At 43.8% G+C, this 20,363-nt stretch overlaps 1 protein-coding gene across 1 annotated transcript; it reads right to left on the bottom strand.

Annotated features, from left to right (window-relative positions):
* Nucleotides 1–247: 247 nt before the first annotated feature.
* Nucleotides 248–20,302, bottom strand: CSRP2 (cysteine and glycine-rich protein 2). The gene is made up of 6 exons (XM_005884142.2): nucleotides 20,216–20,302; nucleotides 9,403–9,515; nucleotides 5,252–5,420; nucleotides 2,007–2,136; nucleotides 1,140–1,233; nucleotides 248–555 (listed from the first exon to the last, which is right to left on the bottom strand). The coding sequence occupies exons 2-6, from the start codon at nucleotides 9,512–9,514 to the stop codon at nucleotides 479–481; spliced, it is 582 nt and encodes a 193-aa protein (XP_005884204.1). The 5' UTR covers nucleotide 9,515; nucleotides 20,216–20,302; the 3' UTR covers nucleotides 248–478.
* Nucleotides 20,303–20,363: the final 61 nt, after the last annotated feature.

A 20,363-nucleotide genomic window follows, 5' to 3' on the forward strand; every position in this document is an offset into this window, starting at 1 on the left:
ACTGCTGAATACTAGCTCTGAGGAAGCTGAACTGCTCAGTAACCCTCGCTCTTGAGGCATATTTACCATCTTAAAAGAGAAGTCTTTTCCAATCGCTGTAATGCAGACCTTAACCTAGTGAGTGAGTCAACTGGGTAATGGGGTGGCTTCTAGCAACAAATAAAATGCAGGTAGGGACCCAAAGGATTTTCTACTAACTGAAATCACAACAGCTCTTCCAAAAGGTAATTGAAAGACAACACCCAAATCCAGCTGAAGTTTTATTTAAAATGTAAAAGAAATGGTTCTTGAAAATGCTGATGAATAAAGCAAAAGGATACAGTGCTCTCTTCCTACTAGTCAGCCAGCCTATCCAAGTACAGGGCAATATACAGTACATAAGTGCTGGTAGAATTTCACAGTAGTTTAGTGTTAGATTTTCTGTGCCTAGATTATGTAGAGATTCTCAGTATGTGATCTCGGTTCTGGGTTTACACCTTTACTGAGAATGAACAAGGGCTCCTGCTCCTTGGCCATAGCCAAATCCTTTGGGCCCAAAGTTCTTTGCATAGCATCCTACAAAAAAGGAAAGGGAGAGTTACTGCAAGTTCACTAAGCTTTGCTAGCTTTGCTTATGATCCATGAACAGACCATCGGAAGTTAAAAAACTGACTATGCCAAAAAGTTCAACTTATTTAAGATGTAGTAACTGTAACTGTAAAGGCTAAGTCCGAGCATTCTGGTTCCATAGTGTTCAGCTCGCTGAGTTACAAGCATGAAAATCAGGCCAGGTAAGTTATATGTCTGTCTATTACCTTATATACTCACCTATAGACATAAAGCATATACTCATAGGCTTTGCTTAACACAAAAAGATGAAAGAAGACTTTGTTGTGGGGTTTTTGTTTTACTGGTAGGGGAGTTTTAAGTGATCAAGAACTTGACTGTATCCATCTAAAATTGTTCTGTGGGTTTCTGTCATCTGGAAGTATCCCTAGATCTTTTATTTTCAAACAGCCAGTGGCACTAGCCTGCTTTCCCCCATTTTCAGAGTACTTTTTTGTTCTTTTGTGTGTGTTTTTAATGCTGGTGACATTTCATTAACAAATAGCCAGTGCAGGACATTCATATGGATAAACAATACCTGAAATTAACTTTACCTTTACAATAGATTTCGCCTTCCTTCTCAGTCAGAGTTGTTGATTCAAGACTCTTTCCACACTTGGCACAGCGGAAGCAGTTTTTGTGCCAGGGCTGAAAGAGACCAGTGAGCAAGTCTGAGAGGCTGGTTCCTGCAGTACAAATTCAGACACTCGGGAAGATCAACCCAGAAAGGGTTCCTGACCGCTGGTTCAACCCAACCACGGCGGGGACTGGATCTCCCCCGCATTTCCATTCTCGGTCACCGACAAAAGGGCTTAGTTCAAACTTCACTCACACAAGACATGGACTGGAAGCTACCCCATGGAAGGGCCATTTCCCTGAGAGCAGTCTGAGAACTTGTGGCAAGGCTGGTGCGCACCGTTAAAGACGGCCTCCTTTATGGTTGAGAACCCTGCAGCTCAAAGAGGTGAAGTGGTGAAAGCCACTTCCCTAAATCCACACACCAGAATGGCATCAGGTGTGCTCTCTGGTTCAACAGCTTTTTTCTCCACTACACCAAGCATGTCAAACTCACGGCCCGTGGGCCACGTGCCTCGTTTATTTGGCCCGTGTTAGCCCTTGAGTTTGACATGCTTGCACTACACTGAATAACCTGCAGAGCCAGATTTAACAGCCCAGCCATGTTTGTTACCAACCTTCAGGAGCGCCCCCTAGGAAAACAAGTTTCCTTTAAACATAGATGTGATTTGTTGTATAAGGGCAGTACTTTAAAAAATTAACGATTCAGAGAGAAATGCAGTTAAAAAAAAAACTTTGATCCTCGGCATTGACTTACAAAACACAGTGCCTGTGTGGGATGTGGAGGGTTAAGGGGAGAAGCGGAGAGTTGTCCTTCATGTCGTTAATGCAAAGCACCACCTTACCTTTCCTGCTCCGATGATCTTCTCAGCAGCGTACACGGAATCCCCACATCTGGAACACTTCTCAGCACCTCCGTACTTCTGAGCAAACTTAGAAGTGTTGGGGTTTGTTGTCGGCCTGTGAGGTTGAACACTGTGGAAAGGAGAGAAAAAATTGTTCGAGATTTTCCAAAGGGCCCCTGTAAGTCCATACGGCAGGCACAATGGAACTCTAGGACTTGGTGCTACACCTCATGGCTGGAGGACTTCCCAGGCAAGCCGAGGGGGAAGAAGAAATTAACCTCAGGTGCGGCCATAGTTATTACTTTAACCTATTTATGGGCTCATTCTTGTTACAAAAAGACCCAAGCTGAAATATCTGTCTTTCTGAGCCTAATATCAAATTTCATTCAGTCCCCAGTGCTAGCCTCTCCACTAAACTACTATGCTATGCTTTATAAAATCATATCATCACACATATTTTTAACCCAGAGTCATATTAGTACCATTAGAATCACATCTAGCTTTCTACTTCACATGAGATTGGAAAAAATCAATGGTAAGTTAAGCAGTTTCTGCATGTAGGTCAGTTGACTTAAGCAGTCTATAATTAAGATTAAGCATGCTTTACAAATTAATTTCCAAATATAGCTTACATAGAGGGAAGTATAAACCTATCACTTTCTTTGTGGGAAAATATTTTAGAAAATTTGCTCATACTATTTGATTTCATTTCATTATTTTTTCTCTCGATTGAGTGGAATTTTGTCACTGTTATAGGTCACTGGATAAGTGATAGTTTCCTTGCTTCCCAATTTTTTTCTATTCAATATGTAGGTGCACCTACCATGCAGAACACCAATCTGGGCTTTGAGAAGCTTTAAAGGCCCTTCTGGAACCTTAAAAATTAGTCAAGCAGATAAGATCTAATAACAATAGTTAGTGTTTAGCAAATGGTGTAAGTATCAATTTTTCCTATTGGAAAAATTTATTCAGTACTTTTTCGAATCATGTTTGATGTGGCCCCTGGGAATTTTATTCTAAGTAACAAATACCAATTCATAATACTAATTCAAAATACAATTCATATTAGTATTGGTTTCTCTAATTGCCCTAGTGTAGGCATATTTTAAAAACTGTTTCCATAGCCTACTGTATATATACTTCCTTTTAAAAGTGATCTTCAAAAGCTGTTTACAAAGATATCCAGCACTTGCAGTTAACAAGTCAATTCCCAAATCTGTCAATTACTATGTTAACAAGAACTTCATATAAATTATCTCCCACCTACTAACAACTTTGTAGGGTAAGGATAATTGTTACCTCAAATTTCAGATGAGGCAACGGGGGCTTGGATGTTAAACAATTTGCCAAAAAGCCAAAGGACTAGTAAACTGGTGAGCCTGAGCTGAAAAGGGCAGGTCTGCCTCAATGAGAATGCGCCTACCCACTCAGCCTCTGCAGGAGGTCCCCGTGACTGTTAAAATTACCACCTGTCACCAGGGTGGTCCAGACCACAGGCTTCTTGGAAAGGTAGTCCCTACACCTAGTCCTGAAGGAGACTATGCATGCGGCCAGGCTAACACAGGGAAGAGGTGTGCAGAGGTCAAGAGGCCAGCACAGAAGGCTCGGCAGCAGTTGGAAAAGATGGAGAGACAGGAGTAAAGAGGACTTTGTGACTTTAAATCTGGCCACGATCACTGACTGACTTTATTGAGGGTCATGGATAAATTTAGTTTTATTTGGGGGAGGGCATATAAGTATATGTGTTTTGAAAGGTTTGAAATAAGATCTTGGGGAGTGAGTGAATTTTAATCAGTTGGAAAAGGAGAGCAGAACATAAACAATGAACTTCAATGAAGACAAAGGCAAGCTGGGCTCCTGCAAGTGATGGCATGCAGCAATGAATGGGTCGGCCCTTGCACAACTGATGCACAACAGGGACATGGCTCAGAGACCCCGAGTGTGGAAAAAAACCAACAACAGAGAAAGGTGGGCCTTGATGCAGTCCACACTGCAGTGCAAAGGCCACACGTTTGGGAGCCAAATGGATATGGGTTCAAATCCTGGCTCTGCCACTAATCTGTGTGACCTGAGCCTATTGATAAAATAGAGACAATGTATTAAACTAAGCAACTGTGAGGATCATATATAGTGAACAGAAATGTTCAGCAGACAATAGGCACTTATTTCGGGCATGCCATAATGTACCGTGTTTAAAATCATAAGCTTTGGAGTTACACTAAGTCCCATTCTCTACAATTAAATCTACAATTAACTAGCAGCATGGCTTTGGGCAAATCACTTCATTCTCATTGTTTCAATTTGTTTTTGAGTCAGATGGGAAACCGTACCTGTAGGGTTGTTGTGAGGATTTCATAAGCTCACATATGTTAGTACTGCCTGGTGTCTAGCCCATAGGGAAGCCACGGTTAGCAGTCTTGTTCAGGAAAGGGCCATCTTATTGGAGTACTACACCAATTTTGGCCTCTTCAATATAAAACAGGTGTGAAAAAATATGAAGTTCAAATGAGGGAATAATTGGGTCAAAACCAGAAATAAGAGAAAATTCCCAATGAAGAAAATAGCAAATGAAATTTAGCAGATTTAGCTCCTCACTACTTTGGGGCTAAAACCTGTAAAGTTTAACACTATTATCTCAAAGAATCAAAAACGGGGAAAATTCAATTTTTAAGTAACTGTAAGAGAGAAAAGTAAATTCCTGATGAGGAAATATTCTTACATGATGCCCTAACCAGTTTGGCTCAGTGGATAGAGCGTCAGCCTGCGGACTCAAGGGTCCCAGGTTCGATTCTGGTCAAGGGCATGTACCTTGGTTGTGGGCACATCCCCAGTAGGGGGTGTGCAGGAGGCAGCTGATCGATGTTTCTCTCTCATCAATGTTTCTAACTCTCTATCCCTCTCCCTTCCTCTCTGTAAAAAATCAATAAAATTATTTAAAAAAAATAAAATTAAATCTCCAAAAAAGTGATACTCTCAATACCCCCACTTTATAGATGAGAAAACTGAGGCTGGAAGATGACCACTGCCCAAGGTCACACACAGAGAGACCTGGTTTTGAACTGAGGTCACCAGGACTCCTAATCTCTACCCAACACAGACCTGGTTCAACTGGTTCGCTGGCACCTTCCCTGCTGTGGGACCCTGAGCAGGTAGATAAAAGTTGAAAACTCCCAGGTTCCTGTTTGCCAAGCAACATTAATTGTTATAATTCACCTCTGAAGGTCATGAACATGGTCCTAACTCACCTCTCTGGCTTGATGCCCAGCCTCTCGCCCCGGTCCATGTTGAGCGTGCCAGCGCCCTGGCCGTACCCATAGCCTTTTGGCCCATACTTCTTTCCGTAGCAAGATTTGCAGTAGATCTCTTCATCATGAATTGCCACTGTTGTGCTATCTAAGTTTTTCCTGCAAACCACTGAGGGGGGAAAAGTTCGAATTTAAAAATGGGCCAAAGACGCCTTTCTCCTGAGAACAGTGGTGGTACAGACACATGGTCTGCAAATGGTAACGGCCAGGCTTGCTCACATCCCCAGTTTATCTGTGGTTTCCCAGAAGCCCTGAGACGGCATCTGGACAGGTCAGCCACATCTGAGGCCTGTTTGCTTTCCTCCATGGATATGACAGTTGTTTCAGAAAGGCATCTGAATTTCAAAGCCTCAAACTTTTCCATATGACCTGCCCTCTGGCAGGAGGGAGAGGAGTTTGAGAATGCAGCAATTGCACCAACAAAAGGAACAAAACTAACACTTTGCTCCCAAACCTTCGACACTCCCATCTTTTCAGCCTCTTCATACCAAATGTTAAATCACAACCTAATGAACAACAGGGGTGGCTGAGTGTCTTGGGACAGTTGCCTCTCTGTAGCACCACCTCCCGGAAGCAGCTCCTGGGAGAGCTTGCCTTTGTCTTGGTTAAACTGTTTTCCATCTAGAATTCTCCTTTTCATCACTAGTCTCAGAGAGAAAGCATGCTCCCATCTTGCCACTGCTTCTCCGGCAGTGGGAGGTTTGTCTGAAGATCATCAAGTGGGTGAAAAGTCTGCTTTTGTTTCCCTTCCACCCCAAAGGAGAGAACACATTCTTTCTTGATGGATTTCTTACCACAAGACATTTCTAAGTATCCCACTTCATAAAACTGCCAAATGTCATCATGTCTAATCCAGACATTATTTCACTTTCGAAAACTTCAATTAAACTTGAGAAAAGTAGAAATTATGAGGGAGCCCGCTGGTAGCACAATCGGGCAGCTGGAAATCCAACATTAGTGTGGTAGAAAAAGGGACTCCCCTCTTATTTGAAAGAGGGGGGGAAATGAAAAGAGGAAGGAAAGAAAGAGAGAAGGGCTGGGGACTAGCAGGGTGGCTGAGCATAGAGAAAAGTTATGAAGTTTCTATTGTCTTCCAGTGGTTCTCAACCTTCTGGCCCTTTAAATACAGTTCCTCATGTTGTGACCCAACCATAAAATTATTTTCGTTGCTACTTCATAATTGTAATGTTGCTATTGTTATGAATCGTAATGTAAATATCTGATATGCAGGATGGTCTTAGGCGACCCCTGTGAAAGGGTCGTTCGACCCCCAAAGGGGTCACGACCCACAGGTTGAGAACCGCTGTCTTAGACCAAAGTCTCTCTGGAAGAACAAAATGACATCACCTACCCTGGCTGTGGTGACTCAAGTACTGACATACATTTGTTTAAAGAGACAAGTAAGCCCTAACCGGTTTGGCTCAGTGGATAGAGCGTCGGCCTGCAGACTGAAAGGTCCCAGGTTTGATTCCGGTCAAGGGCATGTACCTTGGTTGCAGGCACATCTCCAGTAGGGAGTGTGCAGGAGGCAGCTGATCGATGTTTCTCTCTCATCGATGTTTCTAACTCTCTATCCCACTCCCTTCCTCTCTGTAAAAAAAAATCAATATATAAAAAAAAAAAGTAAAGAGACAATTAACCTAAAACCATATACTGCTGAAGAACAAACATCCTTAACGGACATTAAATATAAACTAACATAAAAGCTGTTTTGAAAAACATCTAGTGCCCTGGCCAGTGTGGCTCAGTTGGTTGGGCATCACTCCGGGCACTGAAAGGTTGCCAGTTTGATCCCTGGTCAAGGCACATGCCCTGGTTTCGGGCTTGATACCCAGTATGGGGCGTGCACTAGGCAGGCAATCAAACATTGTTCTCACATTGATGTTTCTCTCCCTCCCCCTTCCTCTCTCTCTAAAAAAAAGATACATATATATATATAAAAAACAAACAAACAACACAAAAACAGTCTATTTAACCACAGCAAGTGTAAGTATATGAAAAATTTACTCCATAACCCCTCTCCTCCCAGTCCTCACCCCTATTCTAACTACTCTAAATTATTTCCTTAAAAGGCTGTCGTGAGCAGAGGCAAATATTAGGAAGGAGTAGTAAAAATAACCAGTAAAATACCTGACATTTCATAAACACCGACTTCATTATGGTGTAAACATCATGGCTCAACCTAGATGAAACTAAGAGCAATTTCTAAAGTATTTGCGTTTCCTCTGTGTTCACATATTCTTTTGACTACAAACCTGATGAAAAATAGATTCCTCCAAAAAAAAAGAAAGAGTAACTTCTAAGAGAAGGAATAGTTAAACCAAACCTGAGAAATGGTAGTTATCATGGAGGCGTACATAACAAACCTTCATATGTTGTATTTTTATTCTTTGTAACCGTGTTGTGTTGTCCGTGTCTAGTTCTCTACAGAGCAGTTACACTATAAAAAGTCCCAGGCACCTTGAATGCTGGTGCCGAGAGGGAAAAGGACAACTAAAACTTGAGAAGTTTCCTCTGAAGATTATTTCTCAGTGTCACCAAATTTATTTTTAACGTTTGTAGTTCCCAACAGTAATAGTCACTGTACAGTACTACAGATAAAGCAAATAACTGCATGTAAGGGCCGGTTCCCCACATAACAAATCCTTCATTAAAGACAATGATTTACATCAGAAGATGACTAATGAAGAGCTTTTGATGCAACTACTCTCCTGTTTAAAACTGAAGACTTGGAGGAAATGCGCTTGGAAGAGGGAGCTTATCTGACTCTGTTTCTCTCATTATCAGGTATTTACTCCCTTTTGAGCATATAGGCTAGTGTTGTTTTATTTCTTGCCTACGCCAGACACTGACCATTTCCCATCTTAAACAATATTCCCAACCTGCCTCTGTGGTATTTCCATATCCCAAGTTCCTTTCCCTCAACTGTAGGGTATCAATGACCAGAAATAACAGTATTCACTACTAGAGAAGACAGAATTTGAGCTTCCAGAGCAAGGAGGTCAAACTCGCGGCCCACAACGAATGTTTTTGCGGCCCAGCCAATATAACGGTATGTAAGAAACGTTTTAATAAAAATTTCGTAACTTAATTTTTACAATATCCTGTTATACATAATTATTAATAATGAACTACAATGTTCACTAATGACTGATTACTATAATTGTGTTGCATTCATCTCCTTTATGTTAGTTTATATTTAATGTCCGTTAAGGATGTTTGTTCTTCAGCAGTATATGGTTTTAGGTTAATTGTCTCTTTAGTCACTATAATCGTGTTGCATTTCTCTCCACTAATACCAGCAGCGAATATTTTAGCAGCCGATGGCCCCGTCACTAGTCTTGGACTGACTTGTTTGGTATACGCAACAGGAAATATTTCGCTTTCGGAGAACAAGAAAATAAAGTTTATTTGTGTTACGCTTATTAATTTGTGCAGTTATTCAGTGTCTGGTAATTTAATGTTCAAGAATAAAAGATTAATTTTGATTAAAATGTTCTATTATTTTATGTTAACGATGACTCATTTATTTCAGCCCTTTATATTCAGCATGTCTCTATCAAAATAAACCTACGTTTCTATGAAAATTGAAGCTTTTGTTTTTTTGTGGCCCACATAAGCTTAAACCTGGTTTATTTGGCCTGTGTTAGCCTTTGAGTTTGACATGCTTGCTCTAGACATTTGAATTTCAACAGTGTGGTGAGAAACAAGCTGGCTGGTTTCAAAGAGACGGAGCTCAAGCAGGATGAGAAGGCTGGGGTGGATGGGGTGCCAGCCAAGCCCCATGCACAGCGCCAGGCACTGTGTCGGGTGCCCAACTAACCCACACTGAACTCTCGGGGAACGGGGCCGGGGAGGCAGCTGTGACAACAAATGACAGTCAAGGCCAGAGGGAGGCTCAGAGCCATGAGGACTCAGGAAGCCCAGGGCCTTGGGTCACCTGCCGTCCTTGCTGCTGGGCTGAGCACTTACAGTGTCTAGGAGAACAGACAGGCAAAATCTTTTCCAAAACCACAGTTTGTTCATTAAATATGTGAATCGAAGCTTCCTACACAGAAGCCTGTCCCAGCGGAGCACGGGGAGGTACTTACTGCACAGAAAGCAGCAGCGGTGGAAGCTCCGCCCATCGCACTGCACCTCCTCCGCGTGGTACACGGTCCTCCCGCAGGCCCCGCACTTGTTGCCACACCCCCAGACCGGCATCCTGAAGGAATGAAGATGCATTAGAATGTCCCCATCCCCAAGCTCGCCAGGGGGCTTTAGAGATAGGCAGATTTACTTCCTTTATGGACCGCTCTAAACACATCTTTAGGAGGCCTGCGTTCCTCCAAAGTAACCTCCTCTCCTCTCTCAAGTTACAGGACTTTCATCAGAAAACTCTGGCTTGTCACGTGCAAGTTTTTTCCCCACCGGACAAAGGACCCGCACTCAATAGAACAGCGCAGGTCGCCGGGCACAAAACAAACTGGCACTGGAATGCACAGGAGTGCAAGCGGCCACACCCACACACACCCAGTCATAATGAGCGGCTTAGAAAACAGCGGAGGAACTTGCTCTTGGGTGGAGTGTTTTACTACAGGTTTAATTCATTGTAACCCCACCAAATTCCTAACAGTTGACATGCACAAGCTATGGCACACTTTCTAGGGAGGAACGTTCCAGGGAGGAAGAAAGTGTTATCCTGCAAGAACACATTTTGCATTTGTCTGCTAAAGTTATGCGAGATTGTAGCATAAATAGTGTCTGTGACAAGCATGACTGCGCGCACAGAGCCTTGCTTTGATCAAAACAAACACCCCTCCAGATGGCTACAGTAAATTTCTATGCTCCTTAATCCCAGAGTCCTCTAATCCAGCCAACAGTTAAGGTTCCCTCTTGGATGGGGGCGGTCAGTCCATAGAGAACATGCTACGAGTTCCCTTCCCGGCAGAATGAACTGTTTGTTGAGTGACACAGAATAACCTCTGAGCAAGGTGGCCTGATGTGGTGGCAGAGCTGGAGTTTAAGTCCTCGGCTACCCTGCTCTGATGGAGGGCCAACGTGTCCCATCTCCTTCTCAATGGACTGGTCTACCTGGATGCAGGGTAAATGCGTACTTCTGAATGGCCATCGGACCCAAGTGCCCTCACCACCTCAGAAAGTTGTCCTTCAACTTTCATCTGCCCTGCCCGGAGGTGGGACCTCGAAACAGGGAAACAATTCCTTTTCCCCATCATTTTCAGACTTCCCTTCTGTGAGTGGTGTTCGTAGCAACTGCCTGGTAAGTCTCCTCGGAGGAGCAGCTTGCTTCTCTAGGGAACAGCTGGTGAAGAAAGCTGGACCCCTCTCACTCACTCTAACCTGGCTGGGAAGAGAAGGGAAAGGAGGGCCGCTGAGCCGAAGACGGAGGAATCTTCAGTCCTTACAATGAACAGGAGGGTGGCAAATTCCCGCCCTAAGCATCAAGACGATCCAGAACCCAGCAACTTCCTGAACACCAGGAGGCCTTTCCAAAGGAAAGATTGCTCCTGAATCACTGTGTTGGGCATCTTTCTGGCCCACAGCATCCACTCTCTGTCCTTCTTCTGATAATACTTCCCTAGAGTCTCTTCAGGGAAGCAAATATCTCTTTCTTGGTCTGTGTGGTTTAGAGAAGTACTTATTCAATGTGGTCTCCCGGTGATGGTCCGCCATGCTTGTGACCAATTCAAGACAAAATTCAGGTAAGCATTTCTAAACTTTTATACGCTGTTATGCCACAACAGTCGGAAGTGTGATCAGTGAATTCATCTTGTTGAACAGCGTAGAGTCAGAGAATCAATCGGTACTTCAAAATTAAAGCAAAACAAAAAGAGGTCCTTTGCCACAGATGTTTGAGAAGCATTGGCTGAAACATGTGGACTCTGCCCTAACTCCAGGGCCGGGTGACTCAGTCATGATGGCAGCCAGGTCACTGCATTCTCCCTCCCGCCATAGTGATGGGTTTAGGAATGAGTACACGACCCAAGCCAATTCAATGAAAGTTAAATTTGAGCTCTGGTTTAGAACTGTGTGAATGTAGGGATGGAGTTTCTAGCAGCTGCCTAGCCACTATAAGAAAATAAGCCAGCTCAGAGGAAAACAGAGAATGAAGCCAGCACAGAGGAAAATAGAGATGGGGAGACTAGATGTAGACACTTTTCAGCCATGCCTCATCTTATCGTGTACTCTGTATGTGAGCCAATAAATTCTCTTTTTAAGTCACTTGGACACGGAGCTCCTGTTCCTTGTAACAAACAATAATAACACACACCAACACACACACACACACACACACACACACACCTGACTGATATGACTAATTATCACTAAACTATCGGTTTCAACTTGCAAAAAAGCCTATTCCCTTATTCAGGCAGGAACAAAGTTAATTCCAAGGGCCCACAGTGTTACCAGGCTACTGTGAAGGTATCCACACAGGATCAATATCTAGCAACAACAGAGCATATTTGCAAGCTTTCCCTTAGTAGTTGCATAAATTGCTCCTTCCCTACCCTGGAAACAGGTGCTCCATTGTTCAAATGCACAGTGAAACCTGAGCTGGGCTGTACAACCTGACCCATGGCCTTGGCTCCAGCAGCCGGCACTGGCTTGAGTTTAGAGTGCAGTTAGTGATGTTGACTTTGCCCCACGGCTCCCAAGTACCTGTGTTCTGGAACGTTCAAGTATGCAACAGACATCTGCTAGAAAGTACCTTCAGGGTTCCTGAGGAAACCAGAAACCAAATCCAGGCTTACAGGTAATGACATACAATTACTTAAAATTGGGTCTCAAGAATTAGTAGCCCAGCTGGCTTTTAAAATATTTGTTATTGTCTAGGAATTTCTCATCATATAAAGTACTAGAGGCCCGGTGCACGAATTTGTGCACCAGTAGGGTCCCTTGGCCTCGCCTGCAGGATCAGGCCAAAACCAGCTCTCCAACAACCCCTGAGGGGTCCCGGATTGCGAAAGGGTGCAGGCCAGGCTGAGGGACCCCACCGGTGCATGATCAGGGCTGGGGAGGGACGTGGGAGATTGGCCAGCCAGGGAGAGATTGTGAGAGGGCTCCAGGGCGTGTCTGGTCCATCTCACTCAGTCCTGATCAACAGGACCCCAGCAGCAAGCTAACCTACCAGTCAGAGTGTTTGCCCCCTGGTGGTCAGTGCACATCATAGCAACTGGTCAACTGTCTGCCCCCTGGTGGTCAGTGCACATCATAGCGAGTGGTTGAGTGGCCTTAACATATCATTAGCATATTATGCTTTGATTGGTTGAATGGACGACTGGACAACTGGACACTTAGCATATTAGGCTTCTATTTATAGGATACTGTCTAATATCAGCCTGCCATCTTCCACATTCACACATATCTTCTTTGGAGCAATCACCAATAGGAAGCCAGATTTCTATCAAGACTCACACTATCCTGAGTTGTTTCTGAATAACATTTAAAAATGCATTTTTAAAAACCTAACTCATTACTTTTTTTATTCTTTCTCTATTAAAGGGCAGCTTGGGAGAATATCTTCCCTTTATTTATGTAATTCAGGGTTACTGAATTTCACTTCTTACACATAAAGTCTTACTTCTATTATACATCCATAGCAGCCAAATGGGTATGTGTCATCTTTCCAGGAAATAGCCATCAACGTTCTCCAACATTCAACTTACTCTGTTATTTCTTCCCCTCGGGGGTGGGGACCACATCTCTGTAATTCCCCAGCCCACCTACCAGCGCACTTGACATTTATAAAAATGTTTTAAAGAATCCGTCCTTTTTCAACCTGTTGGTATGATTCCTAATTAGATCTTATCCTTCTCAAAACAAAAGGAGTACTGCCCTACTTCTCTTTGTCACATTTTTGGAATTTATGTAAAAATTTCAAGTCATTAACTTTTTAAAAGCTTTCCTAAATATTTCTGAATAAACCTCTGTGGTCCTGGCAAATGATGTTAGAAAGAGCATCCTCAGGCCTGGCCGTTGTGGCTCAGTTGAACATCATCCCATGCACCAAGAAATTGTCGGTTAAATTCCTGGTCAGAGCACATGCCCAAGTTGTAGGCTCACGCCCCAGCAGAGGGTGTGCAGGACGCAGCTGATCAATGTTTCTATCTCCCCTTCTCCCTTCCTCACGCTCTAAAATCAATTAAAAACACACACATATTTTTTAAAGCATTCTCAGGATTTGTTTTATTTTTTAAGCTAAATAGTGGATAGTTGGGTATTCCTTATATTCTCTAATTTGTATGTCTGAAATTTTCACCATGGAAGGAAGGAAAAGAAAGAGGGAGGAGGGGAAGTTGGTTTAGACAGACTTGGGTTAAGTTCATTATTGTAACAGTTGTGCAACCTTGGGCTTATCTATAGCATAGTTACGTTTTTTATCTGTAAAAGAGGGAAAGGTAGCTCTCTACCTCTCCAGACACTGAAGACAAAACATGGTAAACAAATGCCTTGGCGGACATCCAGGAACTGTGAGCGTGCTGGACGGGGCGTCCATCCTGTCCACCCTGCGGTCAGCACTGCAGGAGGAAACCCACGGACCGGCACCCAGAGCCCAGCTCAGAGCCACAAACAAGGTAAAGAAAAACTTAGCATTTAGTCACTCACAAACTTTTCCTGGGACGATGAAATGCATTGCAAGTATAGCAATGGTTTCACTTGCAGTGGTTCTCACCCTTCCTAATGCCGTGACCCTTTAATATAGTTCCTCATGTTGTGGTGACCCCCAATTTCATTGTTACAAATTGAACATAATTAAAGCATAGTGATTAATCACACAAAAAATGTGATTATATATGTGTTTTCCGATGGTCTTAGGCGACCCCTGTGAAAGGGTCGTTCGACCCCCAAAGGAGTCACGACCCACAGGTTGAGAACCGCTGACTTCGGGTGACCATCTAAGAAACGAAGTCCCAATTTACACTTCAGGGTGTGCTCCTATGGGCATTTCCCGCATCTGGCAGGGGAAGTGTGATGATCTTCCATTCCTGTCACTCTTTGGCATTGCTACACACGTAAAAAAAACCACTCGAGGCTTCGTTTTTCACACGTGCATTTGGCTGTCCAAGTTCACAACAGCTGACATTAATCACAGCAAACTGCATGTGCACTGAGCAATCTGGGCAGCATGCCTCCAGTCCTACGTATTAATTTACAGAATGGTAAGAGGAGACATAAAATCCCACTTCACACACATCTCGCCCAAGTAGGCCAATCGGGCGTATTCTGTTTCTCAGTCTTGTTTTTGGTTTCCAATGTCTGAAAGTATTTCAGCACTAGAATGTATACACTGTGTTAGATTAAAAAGCTTGTTTGCATCCGAACACCTATTTGCAATTTCTGTTTGCTGCTTCTCCCCAGACTGGGACACCACCCAAAATTACAAAGACCTGCCCCCAGAAGAAAATTACTATAGTCTAACTCTGAGTCACCTTGTGGTAAAATTACCTCACTCTCGATAACCAACAAGAGCCACAAAATGAGTACATGAATCCCTCATACCACCTGTGGCATTTGCTGTCCTATTTTAGAATCTGAATGACTTGAATCCATGAATTTCGAGCCTACATGTCGCCACCTGAAGTTTGTTATTCGTTCTGAAAGCAAAGGTTTGGATTTTTGTTCTGATACTAAAGGTTTGGAGTGAGTCCCATCAATACACCCAGATTCTAAATGCTTCCAGAAGCTTTCACATTATATCACCATATGCGCAGCTTTGTTGCTACACTAGAACATGGTTATAACCCAATTTCCCGAAAGGGTGAAGTTATTATAAACCAATTTCATCCTGAGCCACATCCAGAGGGGTCACTTTGCTAAAGAATACGTAAGTTAATAGCATTGTCCCCAATTACAATGATTTTTAACAAGGCCAGCGTTTATGAGCTGTCAGTAATTGGACATGAAGCTTTACTCAGTGTCCATTCTAAAAACTGTTTCTTCTGCTCCCCAAATCACCTGCTTAGTCTACTTCCCTTATCTAAGTAGATACCATGAACCAACGATAGACTCCTTGTGCCTCAGCAATTGGCTCCATGTTTCATTTGACTCCTTCTACCAAAGCCAAATCCTCAAGCTGGCCTTTAAGTCATCTCAGCCTCAGGGTGAATTAAGAGCATGGATTAGGGAGTCAACACAGTCTTTCTTCCCTCATATGTAAAATGAGGATAACAGTACCTTTCTTATAGGGTTGTTAAGAGAATGAGCTGAGAAAATGCTTAGAGTAAGCACTCAATTATTGGTAACCTTTGTCATCAATATTTAGCAATTTTCAACCTTTGTTGTCAATACTCATCTTCCTCTACCCATCTTATGTCTCCATTCCTCCTTATACCCCTAATCCCTTCCAACAGAGCAACTGATTTACCTCCCACCCTCATCTGGCTAACTCCTAACTTCATTTCTGTATCTCAAGTAATTGTAGGGTAGGGGCAGCTAATAAACACTGTGCAATGCTTTGTTGTTTTGGAAGCTCTCATATAAATGTATTCATTCCATCTTTTATTAGCCATACCCTGGGTTAGGGTTGAGGATAAAGGTTATTAGGAAGTGTGCCTGTTTCTCAGGGAGTATGACTGTGGTGGTAGGAATATGTACACAAATAATAGCAGGACAACATAACCAATGCCATAGAGATGTGCAGAAAGGGCTCTGGGAAGCCAGCGTGGTCTGCTTACACAGGGATGGATGGCAAACACGGTTTTAGCTCCTGGATCTACTGAAAGTGGGTTCCTGGAACAATGATGAGGAAGATTCTGAAGTTCATAACGTTGGTGAAGTGCCTGGCAAAGAGCCTGTACTCCATATACGATGATTTTCTTTTCCTTAAGGCAGCGGTTCTCAACCTGTGGGTCGCGACCCCTTTGGCGGTCGAACGACCCTTTCACAGGGGTCGCCTAAGACCATCTTGCATATCAGATATTTACATTACGATTCATAACAGTAGCAACATTACAGTTATGAAGTAGCAACGAAAATAATTTTATGGTTGGGTCACAACATGAGGAACTGTATTTAAAGGGCCAGAAGGTTGAGAACCACTGCCTTAAGGAGTACTGCTGGGCCCAAATATGGCTACAAAAAGCTCAGGCATTCTGTGACTTGCTGAGGTCACTGACCCTCAAAGAAGCAATCCAGACTCAATCCACTCGTCTGACTCCAGGACTTCAAGCTGTCCCCAAAACTCCCATATCTGATTTTAAGGGTTGAGATCGCTAAATCACCTGAGAATTATCACTCCTGCGGTACCAAATTACTTGCACACACGAAGACCTTCTTCTCCCCCAGTCTTCCTCCTCACCATTAATTACTGATTCTATAGCCTGTTACCATTTACATCTTCAACTTGGGAGTACAGAAAAATCCTTGACAGAAAAATCCTTTGACTACCTGCCAAATCACATATTGTAATTAGAACGCAACTATGCTATAAACTCCGTCACCCTGGCCTCCAACATCTGCCATAGCAATTCACAAGCATGCTAACTACAATATATTGAGTTATTCAAACAAATTAATGTTTGAATGATTTACACATGATGGAGTCAGACCAAGATTTATATGTCAAGACTACTGTTTATCTGCCAAAGTATCTTAGGTTAGGTTGGTTATTTGATCTGCTAGTTTTCTCATTTCAAAAATGGAGGTAATGCTTATTTATATCACAAGGCAGTTCTGAGATTAAACAATATATGTAAGGTACTCAGAATACTGCCTGCACATAAGAGGTTAAAATATTATACATTATTATTCACTTATTATTATTTACTTATATAAAGCTTACTGTATGCTTTACTTATGCTAAGTAGTTTACTTACAGTAACTTAATCCCCATAACACTGAGGTAGGCATTATCATTATCCCCTTTTTATAGGTGGGGAAGCTGAGGTATAGAGATATGAAGTGGCTTATAACGGTGAAACCAAAACAAAATGACCAATTCAACCTAAAAATTAATACCAATAAGCTTCAAATGAATTCATAGATGTTTAGAGGTTTCTCTAAAACTAAACCACTACCAGCCTCACAAATATAGTACTAACTTACATGGCTCTGGCGTAGGTTCTTTTTAAATTGGGTATTTCCGGTACTGCTATGTGCTGGATGAGGATTCAATTCTCTCCTCACCCTTTTCTTCTGGGAGAGAAGCCGCCAAGAAACCTTCTTGCCTGTAGTGAACTGGCCCTAACGTGTTACATGGTATGTGTCCTCTTCTTATGAGTCAAGGAAAATTGGTAGTACTGTTGGTTTGAGGTGGTAAGCAAAAAAGCAAGAAACCTAACATCCTTTGCAAATGATTCACAATATACTTCTGTTGGTTCTTCCTCTATGACTTTCCTAAAACTTAACATGTTTAACAATCAGAACTCATGTCCAGCTCCTCCACAATCCAGTTTGAGAAAGCTCCCTAAGTTAGGGTTATGAACCTGGGGTCACAGAGTCCGTGAACTTCTGGGGTTCAGTGAACTTGGTACCATGTACTTTATTTTACGCACTTCACATTTTGAGAAGGAGTCCAGAGGCTTCACTAGTCGGCCAGTGCACCGAAGGGTCTCAGGTTTGATTCCTGACCAAGGGCATATACCTGGGTTGCAGGTTCAATCCCAGACCCTGGTCGGTCAGGCACGTTTGGCAAGCAAACAATTGATGTGTCTCTCTCTCTCCCCTCCTTTCCTCTCTCTTTAAAAATCAATGGAAAAATATCCTTGGGTGAGGATTAATAAAAACAAAACAAACACGTAGCACCATCCTTGGCAATTAAGGTAATTAAGGAAGGGAGACCATGCAAATACCAGACCAGGAAATGATGGGAGGAAACCTGTGAATGTCTGCAAAGGGAGGCGAAAGAGCTGGCCTCTGGGCAAGGCCTAGGGTTAGTGTTCAGTCTGAGCCAGCTCTCCTGGAAGAGGCCTTCACTAACAGTCTTTTCCCCACAGACTTAACAACGTGTAGAACAGGGTCTAGTTACAGGAAACCGCCCCAGGCTGGGCTGGGCTGTGTATAGGCCTTAAGACAACCCTGCAAGGTATGTGATGTTATATCTGTTTTACAAGATAAAGTAACTGAGGTCAGAGAATAACTTGCCCAAGGTCATCAAGGCAATGGGTGCTGGAGCTGAGATATGAATATGGGCCCAACTGGCTTCAGTCCTGCTCTTCTCACTGTGCTGTTTTTGGCAATTTAATCGGAACAGAGCTCTACTGAGTACTGCTTTCAGCGCAATATTTAGCAGATATCAGTAACAACCAATATTCATTGAATACATTTAGTGAAAAACATTAAAAACTTTTGACAGAAACCATAGATAAAATCTGCTAATGCATCGACTGCTTGAGTCCAGCTAAATCTTTGTTCATCATAATTGTAACTTACTAATTCCTTCATTAGTTCAATAAATCAACGGTGGCTCTGGTCAAAGGGTGTTTAAGGCACCCAGGTAAGCACTGTCTCTACCTAACTTTCCTTTGAAGGAGCAAAAGAAACTAGAATCCAGAGTAGGAAGAACCTTGAGAAATATTGATGAAGCATCAGTGGCAATCACCTGGAAGGTGCAATGACCAAGAAGAAAGTGGGGAAAGACCACGGAGGCCTTGAAATTGGTTATAGTTTGGTAAGCAGTTTTGAAACTTTGTGACATCCGCCCTTTTAGAATACTGCCCATCTCTTTCCTGAAAAATGTGAGGCAGATTATAGCCAACTTCAAGATAGTCCTATTTGAGTTCTTTATATAGATAGAGCTTTAAAACAGGTTGATTAGAAAAGTTAAAAACTGCCGAAGCCGGTTTGGCTCAGTGGATGGAGCGTCGGCCTGCGGACTGAGAGGTCCCGGGTTCGATTCCGGTCAAGGGCATGTACCTTGGTTGCGGGCACATCCTCGGCGGGGGATGTGCAGGAGGCGGCTGATCAATGTTTCTCTCTCATCGATGTTTCTAACTCTCTGTCTCTCTCCCTTCCTCTCTGTGGAAAATCAATAAAATATATTAAAAAAAAAAGAAAAGTTAAAAACTTCATTCTTACTGTCCGAGTATAGAAAGTTACCCCAAATAAAAAGCAATTCTAGAATGAAAATGGACTTGGTCTGCAAACTGCAAATAAAACAGGTCAAACATTTTGGGTAACCATTTAAACACACATCGTCAACAAACGTCCTAGCTTGGGTGGGGGTCGAGGTGGGCGTCTCCGGACTTAGGAGACGCCCTGGAGCTGCCTACGTGGAGCTTTGAAACCCAGGATGTGATTTTTCAGGACCTGTTGCAGAATTTCTCAACCGAGCATTCTTACTCTCCTATTTGTACCCGAATGGTAGAAAGTTCCGGAAAAAGCAGGGAGTTTTCCATTGACGTTTCACGGCTGTCCCTTCCACGGTTTAAGGTTCCGTGCTTAGTGGCAGAGACCACCGAACAATGGGAGGCCGGGGGTCCGAGCCGCAGCAGGGGAAGGACTCCGGGTGCGCGGGCTGTGGGAGCCCGCGGCTCACCCCCAGGCTCCGAACCCCCCAGGAAGCGCGCACCACGCTCCGGGCAGGGGAGACCCGCGGAGGGGGAACCGGCCGCGGAGGAGGGGCCCCGGGCGACTAAAAGGCGGATTAGCAACCACGCGAAACTCTCCAACCCGCCTCTCCCAGAAAACCGGCAGGGGCACGCTGATATGGGGGTCATGCACTGGTATTTATCTGCCCGCGGGCCCGGGATCCCAGGGCAAAGCCAGGGCGCCTGCGAGGGGAGAGGTATGCGGGTGGGGAGGACGGAGGAGCAGGATGGCTGGGATCTAAATGGGGACCGCGGGAGGGATGTCATAGGAGACGGGGAGGGGTCCCCACACGGCGGGCTGAGGACTCCGGGAGGCTGTGGGAACCCCCCGCCCCCAAGGTCCGCGGAGACGCTCCCCACCGCCGCTACTCACTCGAGTTGGAGGCTGGATCACGCACCGCGGGCAGAGCTGGGGCAGCGCAGTCGGAGGGCGTGCGAAGAGGAGCCGCGATTGCGGCACCTTTAAAAGACCCCCCTTGTGGGCGTGGCCTCGTGAGCCCCGCCCACCACCGCGCCCCGCC

This window comes from Myotis brandtii, unplaced genomic scaffold (genome assembly GCF_000412655.1).
Source record: "Myotis brandtii unplaced genomic scaffold, ASM41265v1 scaffold82, whole genome shotgun sequence".
In the NCBI taxonomy this organism is placed as follows: Eukaryota; Metazoa; Chordata; class Mammalia; order Chiroptera; family Vespertilionidae; genus Myotis; species Myotis brandtii.

Coding starts and splice junctions, on each gene's coding strand:
- CSRP2 (XM_005884142.2), bottom strand. CDS start 9,514: ATGCCGGTCTGGGGGTGTGGCAACAAGTGCGGGGCCTGCGGGAGGACC. Junction 5,421..9,402: donor CCGCTGCTGCTTTCTGTGCA/GTAAGTACCTCC, acceptor TTCCCCCCTCAG/TGGTTTGCAGGAAAAACTTA. Junction 1,234..2,006: donor AGATCATCGGAGCAGGAAAG/GTAAGGTGGTGC, acceptor GGTCTCTTTCAG/CCCTGGCACAAAAACTGCTT.